The sequence below is a fragment of the Urocampus carinirostris genome, chromosome 6 (assembly GCF_059441175.1).
Source record: "Urocampus carinirostris isolate Australia breed hairy pipefish chromosome 6, RoL_Ucar_1.0, whole genome shotgun sequence".
NCBI lineage: Eukaryota > Metazoa > Chordata > Actinopteri > Syngnathiformes > Syngnathidae > Urocampus > Urocampus carinirostris.
In genome coordinates, this window is record NC_142354.1 from 6,967,822 (window position 1) to 6,991,189 (window position 23,368).

At 39.2% G+C, this 23,368-nt stretch overlaps 1 protein-coding gene across 3 annotated transcripts in view; it reads left to right on the forward strand.

The window, feature by feature from the left end:
• Positions 1-848: 848 nt before the first annotated feature.
• The window catches only part of mtss1 (MTSS I-BAR domain containing 1), a 59,432-nt gene continuing 36,912 nt past the window's right edge, over positions 849-23,368 (forward strand). For all 3 annotated transcript variants that reach the window (XM_088337651.1, XM_088337652.1, XM_088337653.1), the window contains exon 1: positions 849-1,525. In XM_088337651.1, the coding sequence (XP_088193777.1) occupies positions 1,454-1,525 (72 nt within the window). In that variant the 5' untranslated portion in view covers positions 849-1,453. The remainder of the gene's footprint in view (positions 1,526-23,368) is intronic.

A 23,368-nucleotide genomic window follows, 5' to 3' on the forward strand; every position in this document is an offset into this window, starting at 1 on the left:
TATCTATCTATCTATCTATCTATCTATCTATCTATCTATCTATCTATCTATCTATCTATCTATCTATCTATCTATCTATCTATCTATCTATCTATCTATCTATCTATCTATCTATCTATCTATCTATCTATCTATCTATCTATCTATCTATCTATCTATCTATCTATCTATCTATCTATCTATCTATCTATCTAAGTCTCTGCACCATACAACACAGTGGGCACAATCACACTCTCATACAGTCCCCTCTTGACATCCATACTCATACTCTTGTTGCTCATCACACTCCTCAGAGCACCCAAAACCTTGCTTCCTTGATTCACTCTTTGCAATACCTCGCACTCCATTCCCCCAACTGCAGTCACATCACAACCCAAGTACCTAAAGCTTTCAACTTCTTCCAGCACCTGTCCATGCAAGCCTATTTCTAACACCATGCTCACCCCATCACATGAACACTTCATCACCGTACTCTTCCCAACATTCACACATAATTTACGTCTATCACACTCTCTTCCAAACTCCATGACCAACCTTCTCAATGTTTCCTCAGAATCAGCCACAAGCGCTGTGTCATCTTTTTTTTAATACTAGCAAATCGAGAAACTTGCATTCATTTTACACACCATGAGCCTCTCTCCCATAACATTTCCACTAACTCCCCATTTTGGATCATGTCTCAATTTTGTCTCAGATTTCTTGCCATCAGCCATGACGATGAATTGAATGAAGCTTTATGTTGAAAATGCAAACAGGATGTACTTTTGTTGTCGGAACTCCTAGCGCGACTAGATCATGAAATTTACACACAGGCGCACACGCACGCGCACTCACTTGCATGCGCGCCACACTCTCGCTCGGACGACTCCCGGTCTGTCGGAAATAGTGGAGGAAAAAAAACGGCGTCTAAAACTCCTCATGAGGAAATATTGACGCCCCGATAGGTTACATTAACGTCTTGTTAATATCTACGGAAAAAAACAATCAAAAAAAAAAAAACAGTAAGAGGACGCGAGACCGACATATGGGCGTAGTATTCGAGTGGCGATCCCTTTCCACACTCGTAGTTACAGGTTGCTAGCGGAGTTAGCCACTTAGCCACAGTTAGCTCGCCGTTAGTGGCCAACTGTTTTACCGTTTCCCGGCCAAACTCGTTCGTTCAGTCCGACAGAATGTGCTCTTTGTTAGGACGTTTATCCACCTGGCCGTCGGCTAGCATCGGTTAAGAAATTTGGCCTCTTTTTGTGCGTGTACTTTTCCTCCACTGTACTTTTTGGGAGCTGTTGATTCGACGAAAAGTGGACTTTGCCCCACAGCTGTTGTAATGTTAACCCTTGCCAAAGGTCTCAAGTGATTTTTGTCTATTTTTACTTTGGGAAGTTGAAGAGAACTTTTAAGGAAGAAGCAAACGAAGTTGTCTGGGATTTTTTTTTTCATTCTGACTGTGTGGAAAATGGATGCGGGAATTGAGAAAGAATGCAGCGCCTTGGGAGGTCTCTTCCAGGTCATCATGAACGACATGAAGGTAAGCGTGCTTTCGTTGCATTTAGATTGCATTTCAATGGGTTTCAATATTTATAGCATCAAGAGAATGTAGCTTTGTTTTCAGTTTTTGTGGAGTTCCATTTTTGTCAATACGCACCAATGAGTATTCTGTTTCGAAGCTAAAAGCCCTTTAAAGGACTATCGCTGCTTTGCTCTACGTATGCATTGTCATTATCATTGATTTTGTACCGATGAGATCATCACATTATTCGATTTATAAACGTGAATCCTCATTATAACTTTGGCTCCGGTTGAAGAATACTCTTTGCTGCAAGAGCCAAGAAGAGATCCGCAGGTTCGAAAGCGTTCTCCACTCGGGCCCCAGTCCTGTGGAATGCTTTTCCCCCTGAGATTCGATCTGCAATCTAAGTGGAACTGTTTATATCTAGATTTAAAACACACTTCTATTCTATGGCATATGAAAAACTTATATTTTAAGTTGATAATATCTGTATTACTTGTTATTGCAACATCCATTGCAGCCTGGTCATCCTGGAAGGGAGATTACCTCATGTACAGTCCCTTCTCAAGGTTTCTTCATTTTCCTCATGTTGAGGTTTTTGAAATTTTCCTTGCCCTCATGTAGGATTTAGATCAGGGGATGGTGTAATAATAGTCTGTGGTTTGCAATAATCTGTGATCTGTTCACTCGACTTACTACTTTAATTGCACAGTAGTGACTGATTAATAGTAGCGCTTGAAAAATCACGAAGAAGACAATGCAAATGTTCCGAGCACATACATTTTCATTTTTTCAGTGTTCGCACGGGTGCTTGAAATATTTGAATTTTAATGTGTTTTCAATGGTTGAAAAGTGCTTGAATTTTGTTAGGTGCTTGCAAATGCTTAGAATTGTTGCCATGTTTCTCAACAAGTCTTCTTAAATTTGGTCTATGGTGACTTTGCTTTGCCATTGAATTTTTTCCCTTGTGTTTTACGGCAGGTGACATTAATCTGTATAGCATTGTCCTATGAAGATTCATTGCCACTTACTGGTTGCGCCCAAGAGGAAAGGTGCATGCCCCACCTTAACAGGACACTATGAAATCTGTATTAGTCAATGGATTGCGTATCAATTATGGGCAATGCAAAAAACTGAGGTAGCCTTCCCCAGTGTTAAATTGTAATATGAGGAACTTCTGCATCTGAAAATATAGGCTGTATATTAAGGTCATGTTTACCCAATACCTACAGTATATGGGGAGAGAGATCTCAATAACAAAGATATTAGTGAATGACTCAATATCTAAAAGTCAAATGTCTTGATAAATGCACAGACAAGATTAAAAATCGCATATGTAAATCGCAGATACATTTGGGGCTCTGCAAAATATATGTTTCACACCGGATTTCTTCTTCTGATGCTACTGGATAAATTGGAAACTTGGCTTTATAAGTCCTAATAAAGTTTTTGAGTTTGGCCACAAAAATGGTGTACAAACCCTGATTTTTGATTGCAGATGGATTTTCCCAAATTATTATTTTACTGTGCGTTTGGTGACTGTCAGATTTTTTATTTTATTTCATGTAATGTTCAAATCATTTTTTTCATCCCTTGTTTGTGTGTTAGACAGCCCAGTTTTGTATCAGCTAGCTGCTGTTTCATCCTAAATCTTGACTGGACATCATTGTGTTGGTCGAATTACCTCTTGGGGCCAGCGGTTTGTTTTCTCTTACTACTTGGGGCCAGCGGTTTGTTTTCTCTTGTCGTGTTTTGTCTCAAATACGCAAATTCAAAGCAATAACTAATAATGCTTAAGGCTAACTCGAAGCCACTGTTCAGCCTTGGCGCGCCCCACCTACTACCTGGCATGTTCATTAGCGCTATTGTACTATTATTTTAGTGTCAGAGATATTCTATATTTTTTCCCAAAGACCTTTGATTAGTTTCAAGAGTGCTTGTTTTGCGAGTGTTAACTTTCGGGCGGGGAACTTGGTTAACTGAGTGCATGGGTAGCACAGTATTTTTTCAACCAGTGGTCACTAACTAACATCCATCCATATCAGTAGGTGGAAGCAGATTAGTTTTTTTTCTTTTTATTATTTATCTGTCAATAAGTTAGTACGGGAAAATATATCTAATATCTTAATTTGATATGATAAAAAGGTTAAAATTACACTGATGGAGTAACAATAATCGAATAAAGTTTACATACTGCACACCATTCAGCTGTTTTTATGCAATTTTGATCTTATTACCCTTTATTTCTTAACCATTAAATATGTATGTAAACCTTTTATCAGTTTTATTTATGGTATTTTTGCTTTAGAGACAAAATGTTGAAATGGCGCAAAATAAACATTTGCATTGGTCAGCAGGTGGTATAATAAAAAGAGCACTCATGGCTTAACTTCTCGCTAGGCTTAATGGTACTCTGCATCAGGTTTTGACTTACTTGTTCATCTAACATGCTTCCATCGCTGTCAGGTGAACTGTTTGTAATAAGTATTCATAGGCATTTAGTTCAGAGTTTACTGCTAAATTAAGTACTTGGTCTGCGTGCCTCTTTCAATGGATTTCATGAGTGAAGTTGTAGATGAAGATTATGACCTAGAAAATATACAATTCTGTAGCAGGGTTCATTTCACGACAGGGTAAAATTGTTTTCAATGGCTGGGTGACGAGCCCAACATATAACATTTCTGTGTTTTTTGCACTTTAAGGTGCACTGGATTACTGTATAAGGCACACCCCACAAAAATAATCTTTTATATACAAGGTGTACTGGACTATAAGGTACGTAGAATAAAACTACATTGAGCGCTACTACAACCGTTGCGCATTTTGTATACTTACGGTATAAATTAGTGCAAAGATTGATAAGTAAAAAAATGTTGCTGACCCTAATCACAACAGGAATCCAACCTGTGTTTTGGCAGTGAGAATGCCAAAACCTAACCACAGGGCCACTAGTGATACAGATGGCATTAGAAAAGGCACAATTTAATCTCACTATCACTATTTTTCCTCACAGTGCCAGAAATGTATTTCTGGTTATCCTGAAAGATATAAATAATCTCCCCAAGATGACGAGGGAAACAACTTTTTGGTGTACCTGATGATAAATCAGACTTTCTAGACCGCCGTGACCTGGTTCCGATTCCCGTTACATACTGTGCTTTGCGATTATGGTCAGCAATGTTTTTTGATTGATCAATCATTCCACAAATGCGGTCGTACAGACGCTCCCCTACTTACACTCGACTTACGCAAAACGGTAGATACAAACGTTTTCTTCAAGATGTCGAAAAATTTCCAGATATTGCTGTAATTTGGATTTTGTATTGTGTGCACCTTTTCCGAGTAGAGGATGGTACTGTAGTGCTTCTTTCCGACGCCTGGCGGTGTGAGAGTGCACCCAGCATCCTCGCCAAAGAAGAAATATGGCTTCTACTTCCGGGTTCGTGTGTAATCAGAACAATGTGTACCATTCAATAGATAGATAGATAGATAGATACTTTATTCATCCCCGTAGGGAAATTCACACTTCCAGCAGTATCTTTGTCTTGAAAAATAAAATGATAAAATAAAAGAAATAAAATACAGAAATACCCAATATAACGTGTTGTTATAGAGTATTTAAATAGTGCTACGTAAATTACACACTAATAAAGATAGGGTAATATGCAAATGTGGGGGTGGAGTTAAATGTGGGCTTTTCCTCCCCCGGGTGGAGTTGAAGAGCCTCATGGCATGAGGAAGGAATGATCTCCTCAGTCTGTTCGTGGAACAAGACTGTGACAGCAGTCTGTCGCTCAAGCTGCTTTACCGTTTTTAGATGATGCTGTGTAGTGGATTGTCATGTTTAACCCAACACTTGTAACAAAAACCTGCATGCAAAAGAAGACACAGAGAATTGTGTATGGTTTTCTTCCAAGGAAAGTGAACGGAAAACTGCTTTGGTTACAATTCTCCAACTCACTCCAAAGCAGTCTCCTTCTCCTGGCCTTTTATTTAGAAAAAGGGAATGCCCTGTTTACAATGTGATTTCAACACTAAGGGTTTAGGGGATGGTTGAAGGTTGAATTTACATTTGGATCCAGTTTTTGTACAAACACTTGTTATTTGAAATGTGACTGATTAACTCTCTTTAGCTATACTCAAGAAAAGATCCTTGGCCTTCGGGTCAAATCTGTAACTTATTCAAACCATTGGTTCTCTCTTAGAGTGCAGTGGAAAACTTTTGCTTGTGAGAACATCCTATTTCGTAAACACAGAATTTCAAGCAAACTTATAACATTCATAAATCATAGTAAAGTTGAATAACTTATGTACATTATTCCAACATGGATATGATAAATTGTCCATGATTGACCGCAGCTTTTTCAGTGTCCGTCTCTCAGCTACAGTTGTCAGGCTGTCTCTGTGCCCACAACAGAGCCCGCTTTCCTCACCAGTTTATTAAGACGAGAGGCATCCTTCTTCTTAGCGCTGCCCTCCCCACACACTGCCGCATAGAAGAGGGCGCTTGCCACAACAGTCTCATAGAACATTTGCAGGAGCTTGTTGTAAAGTGTAAGGAAGAGGTAAGCCGTTTCTTTTGAAATGAAAGTGGAATAAAAAAGCTTGATGTGGTTGAGAAAATGGTCAGAACGATTTTTTTGGCCACTTTTTACCATGGAGGAGGATGTAGCCTAACTCTTGAAGCCCATCTTTCACAAGCAAGTTAAACTTGACTTTATTTATGTCTATAGAGCATCCTATTTTATAAAATGTTTATTTTTCAGTACAAAACAATACAGGTTACTTATACAAGCCTTAATCATACTTATATAAATCATAAACATACAAAATGTAGCACTGACGTAACTTAGGAACAAATTCAACTTACGAACGATCGTCCAGAACCTAACCCGTTCGTAGGTCAGGCAGCGTTTGTATACCGTAAAAACCTCATGTCGTAATGCAGACGTAAAAATACTGTATGCATTTCCAGTCATATTCTTTATCCATCGATCCATCCATTATCTGCACCACTCCATCCTCATTAGGGTCATGGCGGTGCTGGAGCCCATCCTATCTTCGGGGAGTGGGCAGGGGACACCGTGAACTGATTGCCAATCAGTCGCAGGGCACACAGAAACAGACAACACAATTGCTCATTCATATTGTTCCTAGGGACAATTTGGATCAGGTAATTTACCTGACATGCATATCTTTGGAATGTAGGAGGAAACCCACGCAAGCACAGGGAGAACATGCAAACTCCACACAGGAAGGCTGGTAGCTAGATTTGAACCCATGACCTCAGAACTGTGCCGCGAACGCACTAACCACTTAGCCGCGGTGCCGCCCCATATTCTCCGTATTTTGTGCTATATAAGGCAGACCGGGTTATTAGGCGCACTTTCAAATTTCTTACAATATGACAATCGTGTTATATATGCACTATTTGCTCTGGGAATCATGAATCAAACAGTCCGATATTACAATGAACTTACCACTTATCAGTGAAGCTTACAAGCACATATATTAATTTCTGCTATTGTTTCTACAACACTGAGATGGTGCTATTATATAGGTCAGAGGTAGCCCACCCGGTCTTCGAGAGCAGCATGTCCTGCATGTTATTGGAGTGTCTCTGCTCCAATACATGTGATTCCAATCACCATGGACTTTATCAAGCTCCCACACAGCTTGCTTAGGAAGCTGAAAATTTGCATTACATGAGTTAGAGAAGAAAAAACTGCAAAATATGCAGGACATGCGACTCTTGAGTACTAAGTTGGCCACCGTTATAGGTTGAACCATTTGGTTGAAGACAGTGCATGTATGCATAGTGTGTGTGTGTGTGTGTGTGTGTGAGATTCCTTTTGGCATTCATGGCATTGTTCCAAGAAAGACAGTACAGCTCTCCTTCTGCCTTGTTGGCATGCACTGAATGTCATCTTGCATCATTGTGTCAGAGGACATGAAAGAGAATTAGCCTAATAGCATTTTTTTCAATAGACCTCTAGTTAAAAAAAATTGTAAATGATTACTCTGGTTAAAATGCAACAAAATCTCTTAAATAAATGTTCTTTCCCCAGAATATCTTTGAAAAATGGCAGCTTGTTGAAGATGATCCCATTTTTGATCTAGTACATTATGACGTCATCACGCTCTATGCGAACCAGGAGTTTCTTTAGATGAACACAGTGTATGTTTAAATTCAAGGAATCTGACTGAGTTAGGAATAATCAGTTTACATGACTAGTGTCGAAAACAAACCTCATTTACATCCATCCATTATCTAGTCAAGTCAAGTCTGCACCGCTTATCCTCATTAAGGTCGCGGGGGTGCTGGAGTCCATCTCAGCTATCTCCGGGCAGTGGTCAGGGGACACCCTGAACTGGATGCCAGACAGCCGCAGGGAATCCAGAGACAGACAAGTCACTCGCTCATTCACACCTAGGGGCAATTTGGACCCTCCAATTAACCTGAAATGGATGTTTTTGGAATGTGGGAGGGAACCGGAGAGCCCTGAGGAAACCCACTCATGCACGGGGAGAACATGCAAACTCCACACAGGAGGATCGATCTCATGACCTCAGAACTGTGCCGCACACACGCTACCTCATTTACAGTGCGTTCAATAATAATCTTGATTGCAACGGGCAAGACATGAGCTGTGTCATTCTACAGAGATACTGTAAGTCATTTCCCGATGTAACCTTTGACATTCACAAAAATATAATGCTACCTTTGTCACCCGCCACAATCGATGGAAGTACTGCATTGGCTCCAAAAGTGTACTTTGTTGCTTCCTCTTTTTTATTTGCATGGATATAAATTGCAATAATTTTGCTTTACTAAGAGGAAATAAAGCAGACATTTGAGGAATAATTAACCGATTCATGTGAGGCTTATTAAGCAAAATAGGCACATCAATGTGTATAATTTGTTAGAACAAAAAAACTGTTGAAGAAATCAGCATGTGTATTTAGCTGCAATAGTAACATCCTGAATAAGAGCACATTTGAATGGTTGTTCTTATTTACATGGCTTTACAAAACCGGAATGTCTGCCAAATTCTGATCTTAATCCTATTAACTATTTCCTGCATTTCATCGTACTGACAGAAAAGAGTTGCAGAGTACAACACAGCTTGGGGTTCTTGGCTATACTCAAATTAATGACAAAATAAATATACTTCGCATCGTAGTCTAACTTGATTATTGAGGTCATAATGCACGTCTCATGCATAACATTCACTCAATTTTGGGGTTCAAAAGCAGGTGAAATTTCTCTTTCACTGAATCAAATGTAGTATTAAAGCAGGGTGAAGCATGAGCATGGTGGACCACTGTTTTGGGTCGATCTATTAGGGCCCGGTCACACAGCCGTTTGCATCTGTATCGCGGGTAAAATTTTGCAATTTTTCATTTTTGCCCGCGATGGAAAATGAGCAAAATTGGCCAACCCGCTGTTCATCGGTGGTATGACCGCAAAAGAGACGCCGGCGACTGTTCCGCTTCCTCATCGCGTCATTTCCGCGTGTGGACCACGGGTATAAAAGCTGCCGAGCCAATGTTGTGCCGAGAAATGCATCCCTACCGAGATTTGCATCCCCTGGCTACTATAACCACTTTGACCTGGTTTTATCTCACTTTTATATCACTTTTCAGGAATGTAATAGCGGACATATAACCAAAACCACTTTGTCTTTGTATTTGTTGTGAATGTAATCGAATGGTAATGCACACCGTATATAAATCACTTTTGAGCAGGTAACATGTTTATTTTGCCCTTTTCTATTCAAATCGCTCGTATTGAAACTGTTATGCACTCTACCATAAAGCTTATTACAGCATAATAAGCTTTATGGTAGAGTGCATAACAGTTCTCAAAAGTGATTTATATACGGTGTGCATTACCGTTCAATTACATTCACAACAAATACAAAGACAGAATGGTTTAAATTGTATACATTCCCAACAAATGCAAGTCGAAGTGGTTTTGGTTATATCTTCGCCATCACATTCTCGAAAAATGATATAAAAGTGAGATAAAACGAAGTAAAAGTGGTTATAGTAGCGAGGGGATGCAAATCTCGGCGGGGATGCATTTCTCGGCACAACACCGGGCTGTAGAAATCATAACCGCTCAAGACACAGTCCCGTGAAGATCAAGATTTCAAGCTATGGCACCGAAGAAGCCAATATGTTATTATTGTAATCGTTTTTCATTTTTATTTTATTATCTTGTTATGAAATGAAAAGAAATGTCAAGAAATAAAAATGGATTAAGACGAGGTCACTACGGTGACGGGGATCCATGTTCACCCCTTGACGTCTCGAGCACAACTGACGTGTGCTCGGCAAATCGCGCTGTATATACGCGGAGAAAGGCATTTGACCGTCACACGCTAATTCACGTGATAACACCGCGATACAGGCTCAGAACAAACGTGCTATGAATCAGTATATTACCTAAAATAATTTGATAATTAAAACTGAATGAATATATAGATTTTTATTATATATTTGTCACCGATTTACAATTTAAACCTCGATAACACTAAAATTTGGGGACCCATAGATCTCTGTTGGGACCCATAGATTTTTGAGCATGCGAGTCCCCGGGACTCATCACTTTTCAGAGGTAAAATGAACACTGAAGACGTCACTATTTTTGGCAACATGAAACTGGTGTATGTTAACACTTTATTGTCATGTTCCCGAGTTCAAGTTGATTTTCTATCATTTTTAAAACATGTTTTACATAATAAGTGGAAGACTGTTATGTTTAGTTTGCCAGCCCTTAGTGGTTTTCTTTTCAGATCTGAAAAATGGCCTTATCCGTGTCTCTGAGTCACATACAGAGTATTTTGATCCGTTGCACCCTTATATTCCAGTGTCATTAAAGAATTTTTTTTTTTATCATGGATGTCAACTTCAGGGATAAATATCTGTAGGCCCCACCCCTTTTTTACCTGCACATCACCGTATTTTCCGCACTATAAGGCGCACCGGGTAATAGGGCGCACCCCGAAAAAATAGTTTTTGGTCCTATATTTGACATACATAAGACGCACCGGATTATAACATTGGTAAAAATGGCGGCGCCCTCTGTTGGCTGCGGCTGCATCGGCTCGCTACAACGGGTCAGGTGTATCGACATTTCGTTCTGTGTACATTGTTACAAAGAATGACAATACAAAGGAAATTATTATTATTATTATTATTAGAAGGCGCTACAATGGGAACGTCGACAAAACAGTCAGATAGTTAAGTCAAACTTATGACCCCCTTAACATTCCCAAAGCTTGCAAAGACGCAAATACGTGTCGAGAACACGTGCGGATGCGGTGTCCGTACGATGTCACTCAAATGCATCGTTCCATCATTCAGAAGGTTAAAGTCTTAGGATTCAAGAAATGCCAACCATTCCTTAGTTTCTATTTTCGCTCGCAACTTTACTGTGCATATGACAATGAACACTTGGAATTGAGTTTAATTTAAAAATAGACACTCCATTCCATCCATTTTCTGCACCGCTTATCACAGAAACATCGAGTTCAGTCTGAAACAAGATACAGGGAAAATATATAGCCGAGGTAGCTCACCGAAGTCGTTGTGTTCAATAATAATGTGCAGCCATGGTCCTCTTATATCTGCGAGTTTAGTAAATCCAGGAGAATAAAATATTTACAAATACAGAATAGTAAAAAATGCTTTCTGTATGCAGTCAGCCATGTGCTATAAGCATTCATCTTTTTCGGCCAACTGCAGGCTTTGTTTTACGGTTCAAGCCTATGCCAGCCTGTAAATGATGAAAACGATCCGCCCCTTGACCTCCGAATAACTTTAGCCAATAGTGATCGATTCAAATGATGATTGACACATTGGTTAGCCAATGAAACACTGGTAAATAAATCCCAGCATACACCGCGGACTACTTGGCGTTCGGGGGAAAATCTAGTCGGCGGCTGCAAGTTAGTTGGAAGACTTTGCGATTTAATATTGATCCATAAATAAGGTGCACTGTATTATAAGGCGCATGGTCAGCTTTTGAAAAAAAAATGAAGACTTTTAGGTGCGCCTTATAGTGCGGAAAATACAGTAGTTTTATTTTTGGTTTTAAACTGGGACTCTTGGAAAAAAATGGTAAAATGTATTTCACCAAAATAGAGGGGAAAGATAACCTGTCAGTGTCACTGTGTCCCAATCGTGTGGTTTGGGAGAACTGAAATGGGCTGAGTATCCACTGCTCATACATTCACAGTATTTCTGACGAGCACAAAATAGAGGCAGATTAGCCACACCACATTTCATTCATCCACCCGTTGCTTCTTCCTTCCAGCTGACTCTGTCGCAATGCTCTGTTTCCGCCTACTGTCATTCCAGTGTTTCATGAGAATGCAATTTGTACTTTTGTTTTTTAGCTTTCTACTTAAAAGGAAATTGTTTCTACAAGGCCCCCGACAATAGCATGCTTCTCTTTCTTTCTTATCCTGCCTGTGTGATGACTGAAATTGAAACCTTGTGTGTTTACTTCTGAGTAGAATGCCAACGAGTTGATACAATAGTACACTAGAGCCTCTTGGTTGTTGTTTGGGGTTAAAAGTAATCCTCTCTCATAACATCTGTAGAATTCTGAACTGTCACACGAATGCACAAGTACAAAATTGAAGTAATAATTGTTAATATTTTAATTGATGAGATTACAGGACTTTGCACTAACATTTTGAATCGTGGCACCAGTGCTGATCCCTTTTTTTAAATGTATTCCACATTACAGGAATTGTTTGTGTTTTGTAATTGTGTCTTACGACAGTATGACTTCATCATAGTTTTTTTTTCTTAAAGATGGATTGTGAGCATAGGTCAAGCAAATAAAACATGTTTAAGACACTGCCTAAAGGCAGAAACTCATGGAAAGTTACGTTTGTGGTGAATCACTTCAACTGTTTTGACAAACAAGCTGTGTTACTCCATACTATTGAAGAAAATGCATTCCTGCTTGAAATCTTTCTATCAAGTGGTTTTGGCTGATTAAATAATATAGCATGGTTGTAAGTAACCAATTATCGGGTTGATTTTTATTCATTTATTACTTTAGTTTTATTTGCTATTGGCCCGGATTTGTGTGTCTACATATTTTGCTATTATCGGCCCGATAACAATTAGCCCTATAATTATGTGCATTCCTAATTAATGGACAATTTGGAACCACATTACAGAAATAATAACAACAGACTGTTGTGAGAATACCCTATGTGGTATGGGTATTTGAGCTCTTTTATTTCCTCCTCAATGACATGCTGAGTTATGCGTTACCACAAACAATATTTCATCTGAATAATGACGAAAGACCAAATACAAAAGTCTGAGCCTAGCATAGTTTTTCTATTCTTTCCATGATATCAAAAGACCCAATCAACTACTAAACCTTTTGGCTCTTTGACAACATTTATCCTTAATCAATGGTGTTTGAAAAGAGTATTATGGAGTCTTGCACATGATCAAGCGTAGGATGTACTCTGGGAGGGACATGAGTCAACAGGTTGTGAGATGGATGAGTGATGCTCAATGAAGGGTGTGGTTCTATGACTAATTAACCCACAGGCTCACACATTCAGTCTTCAGAGTTGCACTCCTTTTAAAGGACAAGTCATCCATTAATATTGATCTTGAAGATAAAATGTTATATTGACCGCAACTAGTCTATACACTTGTGGAAGATAAGCCAAGTGTACATTGCTTAAAGTTGGAAAAAAGTAAATTGGATCGGTGTTCTAAGACGTATGTGTAAATGTGTTTTATTCCTTTCAATTGTCACACGTTCCAAATTGAAATTAAAAAAAAAATCATTCATTCATAAAGAAAGAAAGTTTGTTAACACAAATTGTATTTCTTTTATCACGAAACTAAGGAAAGCGATCTAAGCATAACAGAAAGGTATTGTATTAATTATATTAGCTCACTTTAGAACATGAGGCAATGCAAATCTTTTTACTGAAGTTCTTGAATAAACTCTTTTAATCTTTCTATTCTAAAATTTAAAACAAGAATAAGAAATCTAACTTTGAAAGATCCACTAAGGCTTTGGGATTTGTCATTTGCTAATGATTGATGTTTATCTGGAAGGTGTACAATGCCCAGATTGCAGCGGTCGGCTAATCTTAAAATGCTCATCATTTTGCAGCTTCATAGAACAAACCATTTACCTGATTTTTAACGCTCCTCCGCTTTCTGGTTTCACTCCTTTTGTCCAGCTTTTACTCAAAAAGCGCTGCTCAAACAAGCACTTACACCTGCTGTGTGAACAGCCATAACTTCCCTCCTTTGCACTTTAGTTTCTCCCCACTGACCTTTTTGAAAGCTCTCATATGCTCTGTTTTTATTTACTGTATTTTTACGACTGTAAGGCGCATATAAACGTCTCAGATTTTCTTCCAAATGTGCAGTGCCCCCTATCGTGCGGTGTGACGCGCCTTATGCGGTGCGGCTCTATCATTTTGTTTTATCTAGGGATCAGAATTTTCCGCGGATTTCCGCTGTTTTTGAACCCCAAAGGTCATTCCCGTAAATCGTCTAAATTCGATGAGAAAATATTTTGGGGGGGTGAGGTATGATACGTGACTGTTTCATCACCCCAAGTTAGCAGTTAGAGATCGCGAGAAAAATCGGCAAAAAGAAGCGCAGCGCATTAGATCTATAACACACAACAAATAGATCGACTCCTACCATTGGTCGACAGGTTCGCTGAGAACCAATCAGCGGAGCTTTTGTTCAGAGCATTGGCTTTCTCAAACATGGTGCTCCTTCCGGTCTTTTCAAACGGTGAAATGAGTGTTTGAAAAAGTAAATATGAAAATACTAAGAAAAGAAGACGAGGCTTTTGTCTCCGAGATTGATAAAGGAATCAAGAATAAATTTAAGTGGTCATGGCTGGAGAAGACTGTCACAGACTGACATGTATTTTCTTTAAGCATGTTCAGTTTGTGCATTCTATTTTCAAATTAATGATGAATGGTTATTAATGTATATATTTTCATATATATTGTTGATTAGTAGCTAAATACAAGGTCCATCTTCATCATCAAAACACAACAACAATTGTGATGGTTGTAACATTGTAATCCCCCAATTGTTTTAAACATCTTAAAACTGAAAAAAATACATGGTTTCTGTTTTGTTGGATTTAATTCATTCTAGTGCAATTTTCACATAGCAAATAAGATAAATGCCGTTGGCTTCGGGTGGGTTTGCCCCCCTGAGCCCCCCACCGGGCTCCGCCCTGGACCTGGCCGGGGCCTGCGGCCCCTGGACCCTGGCTATTTCAGCTGAAAATGAAAATCTCCATTCTGATCCCTGTTTATCTGTGTGTTTCACTTTGTAATCAATACCTAAATAAACCACAACAAAACACAGTTTTACTTTCATTGTATTTTTAAATATGCACACTTCTATGCTTTTCTGTTGTAACGCGGCTACAAGCTGCGGGTTCCCGTGCCCTATCGTGGGATGCGCCCTTTGTGTGTGTGTTGAATACAGAAATTAAACCAGCTTTGAAGACTGCGCCCTTTTACACAGTGCGCCCTTGTTCGTGAAACTAAGGTAGATTGTCCAGTCTAAGTGCAAGCATTTTTTGTGGCATTCACACTGCTGTCAAAAACCACACGTGTAGGTTCATGTGTGCGTTTACAAGTGGTGCACATAAAACTCTCAAATTGAGTATGAGTAATATCGACTAAGATTTTGTTTTAAAAGTAGTAGAACTTATTTACTTTCAACATTTACAAAGCGTTTCACCCTTAATTAGCTTTTAATCAGAGGACTGTTTTGAGTCTGGTGGATCAAAATATATGTGTCTTTTATACGTGTAATCTAATGAGGTGGGACATTTTTTAATCGTTTTAACTGAGAATAACACTGCTACAAAATGATATTCAGCCATCGGAGGTATTACATCAAGGATACATGCCACCTCTTGAAGAAATGTATTTCAGGATTGAAATCTAGGATTCGAAACTTTCAACTTCAATTGACTGTAATTCTTGTTGCTTTAAAAGCAATAACACTGCATGATAACAGCACCATACCAAATTGATATTCATTATGCAGTTGTTGGGGTGCGGCCGTCAGACGATCAGATGTCGTGGCTGACACCAATGCTAGAGGAACTGGTATGCTCTGATGTGGTCGAAACAAAATTCAGCCTAGTAGTACAAGTTACATAGCCAGCAAATTATAGGCAAACTACAAATGTAAATTGACGACAGACTATTGTTGGAGTGTATTTGTCACTTGGCATTGTTTACCCCCTCGGTATCGCCATACAGGTCTACAGGAAAAACAAACCGATAGTAAGTAATCAATACAGCCAATAAGATCATGTGCTGCTCTCTGCCAGTAGAGGACATTGCTGGCTTGCGATACCGCAGAAGAGCCATCAACTTCATAAACATGTGGTAGGAGCAACCGGTCCCTCAAAACAAGGACAAACGGGCTTAGAGACAGCTTTATTGTCATCACCACCCTAAAAAGCGCTCAACACTGTGAAAACATGTCTTTGCAACCTTTTTTGCTACTAAATGTTTTCGCAAGAAACTTAAAATACCGTACATACATTGTCTGTGACTTATTTATTGTTGCTGCTAAGTATTGCATTTCATTGGACTATATTTACGATGCACTACAGACTCTGTCCTTCTTACAAATGAGATGTGGCGATCGTTTGTAAGTTGAATTTTTTTTATAAGTTGCTTCAGTGCTATATTTTGTATGGAAAGTATGTTTAAGGCTTGTCTAAGTAATCTGCATTATTTTATACTAAAGATTAAACATTTAATAAAATAATATGCTCTATAAAGATGAATATGGTTCAGTTTAACTTACTTTTGGAAGATAGGCTTCAAAAGTTGAGGCGACTTCCTCCTCCGTGGTAAAAAGCAGAAAAAAGCAATCCAACCATTTTCTCAACCGCTTTAAGCTTTCTTATTCCACTTTCATTTCAAAAGAAACTGTTCGCCTCTTCTTTACACATTACACCAACCATATTGAATGGGTGCACAAGATATTAAACAATACATTTCAAAGTTCTTACAGATACATTATAGAATGTTTACACACAAACTAGGAAGAGGAAGCCTAATTTCTTCTTCGGGGTAGATGCTGAGTGAGCTCTCACAGCACCACGCGGCGGAAAGAAGCACTACAGTAATGTGCAATACTCGGAAAAAGTTGCACAATACAAAATCCAACTTACAGCAATGTCCGGATATTTCTCGACATCCCGGAAAAAATGTTTGTATCTACCGTTTCCTGTAACTCCAATGTCAGTAAGTAGGGGGGCATCTGTATTCTTTTTTTTTTAATCATTCACAAACTATTATTATAACTGTAGCCAGTCTCCAAGCACTACATTGTACTTACGTTTTGTGCCTTTTATCTTGATAGTCTTGTATCTTTATTTTCTCTTCAAAGTATTCATTAAATTTTTACCTTAGAGTGCCATTTCTAATCTCGTTGCAGACAATGTTTCACAGCAGCGTCCTTTTAAGGTGTGTGTCAAGTCATCTATTGACTTGATGAATAAATATGATCTTTTAGTCCGTCACTTAGGATGTCACCTGAAGTATCCTCTCAGTGTCCTGTCCTCTATTGTCAGTCAGTAGAGTAAACGCAGATTAAGAAGATTGGATTGGAGGCTGGCTACACACTCTCATTGAAACCAATAATAGTAAATCAGCTTGGCTCAGACTATCCCCTCTGCGCCGATTATGGTTTTGCTCATGTGCACCACATGCACATTCAGGTACAAGTATGTTTTTGATACTTTTTACAATATTAATAAACAGAAGACTTTCTGAAACTATAAATTTAGGATTTGCCTTTGCAAGCTACTCATATTATTTTTAGATTAACACAAAAATATCTTTTTCTGATAACAAACTGCTACATATCTAGTAGAATACATGAAAACCTCAACGTTTTTTGGGGCACAAATGCTTCTGAGCAATCTGTCAAATAACGCTATTACGCTTAATTACAATCTTGAATATAAATGGGAAGGATTGTGCCATCTTTATCGAGTTAGTAAAATGGGTGTAGAATCTTATAACAGGCAGGGTAAAAGTTGTTTCATGAACTTTGTATTAGTGTGATGACGGGATTACACTTTTTATAGGTTTTCAGAGAAATAAAGTTTGTGTCAAAAAGAGTTCGACACCGTTGCGCTCTATAGCACCAACAACATGTTTTCATAGTTGGCTTATATTTGCGCGCTGCTGCTTTTTTGGCGTAGCAATGTTAGATTCCTGGTGGTCGCAACAAACTCCAGTAGAAGGGAAAATTTAGGATAAAGTATTGAAGGAAATATTCTGCACTCGAAATAAGTCAAAGATGTTTCTAAGGTGTTCATAAGCCTTTTGAAAGTTCTCTGCCAAATTGTCTCAATGGTGCTCAACGTTTTAACAGAATAATCCTATCCTGTTTATTAGATGATTATCTCCTTTTTAGGCCTTACTATGGCGGATCATAAATCTTGCTTGCAATGTTCATATGGAATCAAGACCTTATGTGTGGTCCAGCAATGCACGAAAATTACCTTCCGGGGGGAAAAGTCTCATGATATCACAACTGCATTATTTGTGAGAAAAAAGGCAATTTCCATAAAATTGTTTAGCCCCTATAGGAATGGTGGAATTTAATGCAATATGCAGGTTATTGTTAAACTCTATGCACTTTTGATAAAGGTGTGCTTGTTTGCACTATTCAAGTAAAAAATTTCTAAAAGGAGAGTTGTCCTAAAATGTCTGGAATTTATCTATATGGGAAAGAGCATGCTTTTAAAAGAAGCCCAACATTTTTTATTAACTAAATGAGAGCTATCTTCTACAAAAAAGAATAGCCACAAACCAATTCATTCTAGCCGGACAGAGATTTGACTCTACTTTTCTAGTGCACAGTATAACAGCTTAAAATATAGATGTCCTTCCAATTACCCATCATGGATTGTGCTGTTGACATTTTGTCTGGCAGAAATGAATGAAAGAATGCACAGCTTTTTTGCCATTATATAATAGTATGTCGACCTTGGAGGGCTCCTCCTTTCAGTGCTTGTAAAACAAATTAAAAAAATGGAAATGGAAACATGGAAATCTAGCTTAAAAGTGGATCTGCATTATTTTTAAAAGGGTAATTTTATTTTATGGGAGTGAGTCATGGCGTCTAAAGAAAAGAGGAACACAGAGGGGCAAAAAACACCTGGTAGGTTAAACAAAAGCCCTTTGCATGGAGACATTTGTGGCAAAGATCTCAACAACTACCTCGTAAACTAAGTACACTCGGGACCAATTTAGGGCTTACTAGTCTCTCATCTCTCATCTCATTAGCCGTACCGCTTATCCTCATTAGGGTCGCGGGGGGGCTGGAGCCCATCCCAGCCATCTCCAGGCAGTGGGCAAGGGACACCCTGAACTGGTTGCCAGCCAATCGCAGGGCACACGGGGACAGACAACTCACTCGCTCATTCACACCTAGGGACAATTTGGACCGGCCAATTCACCTGAAATGCATGTTTTTGGAATGTGGGAGGAAACCGGAGTGCCCGGAGGAAACCCACGGGGAGAACATACAAACTCCGCACAGGAAGTCTGGAGGTTCCCATGACATGAACTGTGCCGCACATGCGCTAACCACGGCGCCGCCGTGCTGCCCTGCTTACTAGTCTATAAGCCTGAAATTTATAAGAAGCTGGGTTCACGGCATGCGGCAATGCGGGATTGGTCACAGGTGTGGAATGGCAGCTCGAGTAACAGGTGGGTCTGCCAATCCTCTCGATAATAACAATATATAAGTATATATTTTGGGGCATTTTTGCTTTTATTGGACAGTAAATTGAAACTGAAGACTTAGCGGACACATGACGAGGAAATAAGTCACACCCTCATATTTGCCTAATAAACAAAAAATACAAAAAGAAACTCTCTGTACGTTGCTTAGCGGCAGCCATCTACTCTAGGGTCCAACAAATTGAACACAACATGTTTATTTATTGAAATTTTGAACTGGAAGTTAGTTCTACAGTGTTAGCATCTAAACACAACCAATGTCTAGCTACTGGATAGCAAAATTGTGAAATTGTGTTGCCTGAAATATGACAGTCGTATATCTAAGCATACAAAATGTATAATTCACATCACCTGTAATAAAATGATTCGTGCAAACTTCATAGTGTCACTTTGTTTGATCGCGAGTAAATCACCACCCTTAACAAGGGTACAAGAATATGAAAAATATATATCTTTCATTAATAGAAAAATTATAATTCTTACCATATTTATCCACTTATTCTGGAATTGTGTTGCTGCCAAATGTGTTAGCATTATTATGATGCACTATTTTTCAATGCACTATTGGTGCACTCCTACACTCCAACTGAGGCCTGCCTCCATGCGCCACCTTGAATTTTTTTCCCCTTTTTATCCAGACTTTTTTTTACCTGATCTCTTTTAATAATTTATTATGTATTTATACTAGAGTGCCATGTGTAATATTGTTGTAAACAATATTCATTATGATATCAATGACAATAAACACAATTGTAATCTTTAATCCATTGCGGTAGATTTTCAACATTGTAGTAATGGGTTCCATATATCAATACATAGAGATTTAGCGGTATTACTAAAAACAGGATTGCATCAGTTTTTTTCTTATGTCATATTGATACAATTGATTTCCCCCATACCAGCTCGAGAAGATAATACACTAGTCAGTAGCTGCCGCCATGCAAGTGAGTCTCACTGCCAGGAACTACAACCCACCTTGTTTTTTGTTAGCGTCAAAAAACATGAGCTTTGCGCAAAAGCCACACCAGGGAGAATATTGGTGATTTACAGCAGGTTAATAAAAAGCAGGGTTATGCGGATTTGAAAACATGCAAGTGAGCAAGCTTAACAGTGCTGATGTACACAACCCCAACCTGGTTCATGTCGCCAGGTTTGGTAAAGAAAACATTTAGCTAAGACGGCAAGTTCGTGTTCATATTTTAAGCTGGTTTAATTCAAATAGTTGCTGTTTGTGGGACAGGACAAGCATGTTTAAGATTCCATTAAGTTGTTTGTTGAAGTCAAATGATTAAAAGCCATCACAATTTACTGGTCTCACGTTGTTTGCCTACGTGCTTGTTTCGAACCTGTCATTTTCAGAAAAGCTTGATTTCCATCATTAACTGACATCCTTTCAAGGGATGGTGGATTTCTCGTGATTGTGAAAACAACTGAGCATTTTGACTCAGATTTTTTTTTCTCAACCCCAATCAGTTACATTGTACCATTGTAGTGTTTATTGTGGTGCTCCTGGAAAATATGGTTATATACTTTTACAGCTTTTTTTCACCCTCTGATGCACTTCAATGATTAAGGAATTGAAAGTAATTAATAAAAAAACGAACACCTATACCAACCCTATAAAAAGTTCTACAGGATTATTTTAAACAAAGCAAAAATAAGAAAAGTATGATGTGCTTGGTAAGTTTTGGTTAAAATATGAAGTGGCTCATGTATTATTTTTTTCTGTATGCGACCTTGGTGGAAACAGGTTTGGCACTTCTTATAAATAACGTAGCACTCTAAGCAAATCTTTATGTGCCTTTTTTTCCCGAGTAAATTTAGTATGAAAGCCCATTTGTTACTTCGTCAAATGTTTAATGTGTTAACAGAAACTAATGAACATTGACCTCATTATTATACAGTATGTTTGTACTGTGTACATTGTGTAAATTGTATTGAATCGCATCATGCTGTTTATTGTAAGTGGCTTTTTACTTAGGCGTAGGACAAAAAAAACAACCATTACCTAACAAAAGGAAACAACAAAACATTTGTACAAAACAGCTGCACAATGCAATGATATACCGAAAATGCATAAATGTGTGCCCAAAGGGAATAAGCTGAAGGAGAAGCGTTTTATTGCCTATCTATATTCCATTGTTGTCTTACCGGAATAACAAATTCAAATCAAAACAAGCAGTCAGAGTACAAAAGTCATGTTTATTTGTATAGCCCTTAATCCAAAATACTGACCATTATTACACCATCTGATCTAAGGGGCCGGTCACACAGCCGTTTGCGGCTGAATCACGGCTAAAATTTTGCGGTTTTTTTTTTTGCCCGTGGTTGCCCGCGATGGAAAATCCGCAAAATTGGCCAACCCGCTGTTCATCGGTGGTATGCCCGCAAAACAGACGCCGGCGACTGTTCCGCTTCCTCATCGCGTCATTTCTGCGTCATTTTCTCGTGTGGACCACGGGTATAAAAGCTCCCGAGCCGGTGTTGTGCCCAAATCCGACTCCTACGCAACACCCCCACCTCCCCACCCCCTAGCGTGAACGCGCATTCTGCTGCGATCGCTTTTGTTGTAAGCGTGCATTGACGTTGGTGACTTTTTCATCCGCGTTAACAAACGCATTTTGTAGAATACGATCGCACTTTATTGTTTAAATAAACACGTTATATAGGCTAGGATCTCCCAATTGTTATAATTAGCTCGCTTTATTGTTTTAATAAGCGTTTTACATAGAATACGATCGCTTTTGTTGGAAGCGCAGCAGAATGCGCGGTCAAGCGAGGGGGGGAGGATTTTATATACGGTGTGCATTACCGTTCGATTACGTTCACAACAAAAACAAAGACGGAATGGTTTATGTTGTATTACATTCCCAACAAATGCAAGACGAAGTGGATTTGGTTATATGTTCGCCATTACATTCCCTAAAAGTGAGATAAAACGAGGTAAAAGTGGTTGTAGTAGCGACGGGATGCAAATCTCGGCAGGGATGCATTTCTCGGATAACACCGGGTTGTAGAAATCATAACCGCTCAAGACACAGTCCCGTGAAGATCAAGATTTCAAGCTATGGCATCATTTTTATTTTATTATCTTGAAAAGAAATGTCAAGAAATAAAAATGGATTAAGACGAGGTCACTACGCTGACAGGGATCCATGTTCACCCCCTTGACGTCTCGAGCACAACTGACGTGTGCTCGGAAAATCGCGCTGTATATACGCGGAGAAAAGCGTTTGACTGTCACACGCGTAACACGCTAATTTCACGTAATAACACCGCGATAGAGGCGCAGAACATGCTATTACCATGCTCCACCCACGATTACCCGCTGAAATTTCCCGTCCTACCCATGTGTAACCACGCCCTGGCCGCAACCAGAGCACGTCGTTCCGCGTCATTTCCGCGTCATTACCTCGTGTTGACCACGTGTGCGGCACGCGGTTTAACACGTGCTCAAACTTTTGAGCAGCTCAAAAGTTTTGCGCGCGGCCAACCTTGTGTGAATTTCCGACCGCGAGTAAAGCACTGCTGTATCTCGTCTATATGGCGGTCTCTAAACGTTCAACAGCGCCCAATAGCATCTGCTTCACGGCCAGAAATTTCTGGCCGTGGTTCAGCCTCGATACGCACGTGAAAGGCTGTGTACCCGCGCTCTCAAAAATTGAGCAGCGCAAAACTTTTTTGCGCTGCCACCCGCGCGCGAATTTCCGACCTCGTGTTAAGCACTGCCGTATCTCGTCTGAATGGCGATCTCAATGCGTCCAATAGCGTCCGCCTCAAAGGCAGAAATTTCTGGCCGTGATTCAGCCGCAAATGTCTGTGTGACCGGCCCCTTAAACCTACATGAGGGCAAGGAAAAATAAAAAAATAAAACCTCACCATGAAGAAACTTTGAGTAGCGCCCCATGAGGTAATCCCTCTTCCAGGATGACCAGGCTGCAATGGATGTTGCATTAACAAACAATAAAAATATGAAATAATTCAAGTATAATATGAAATAAAAACTAAAATAAAAAGGATGACCATGTTGCAATGGATG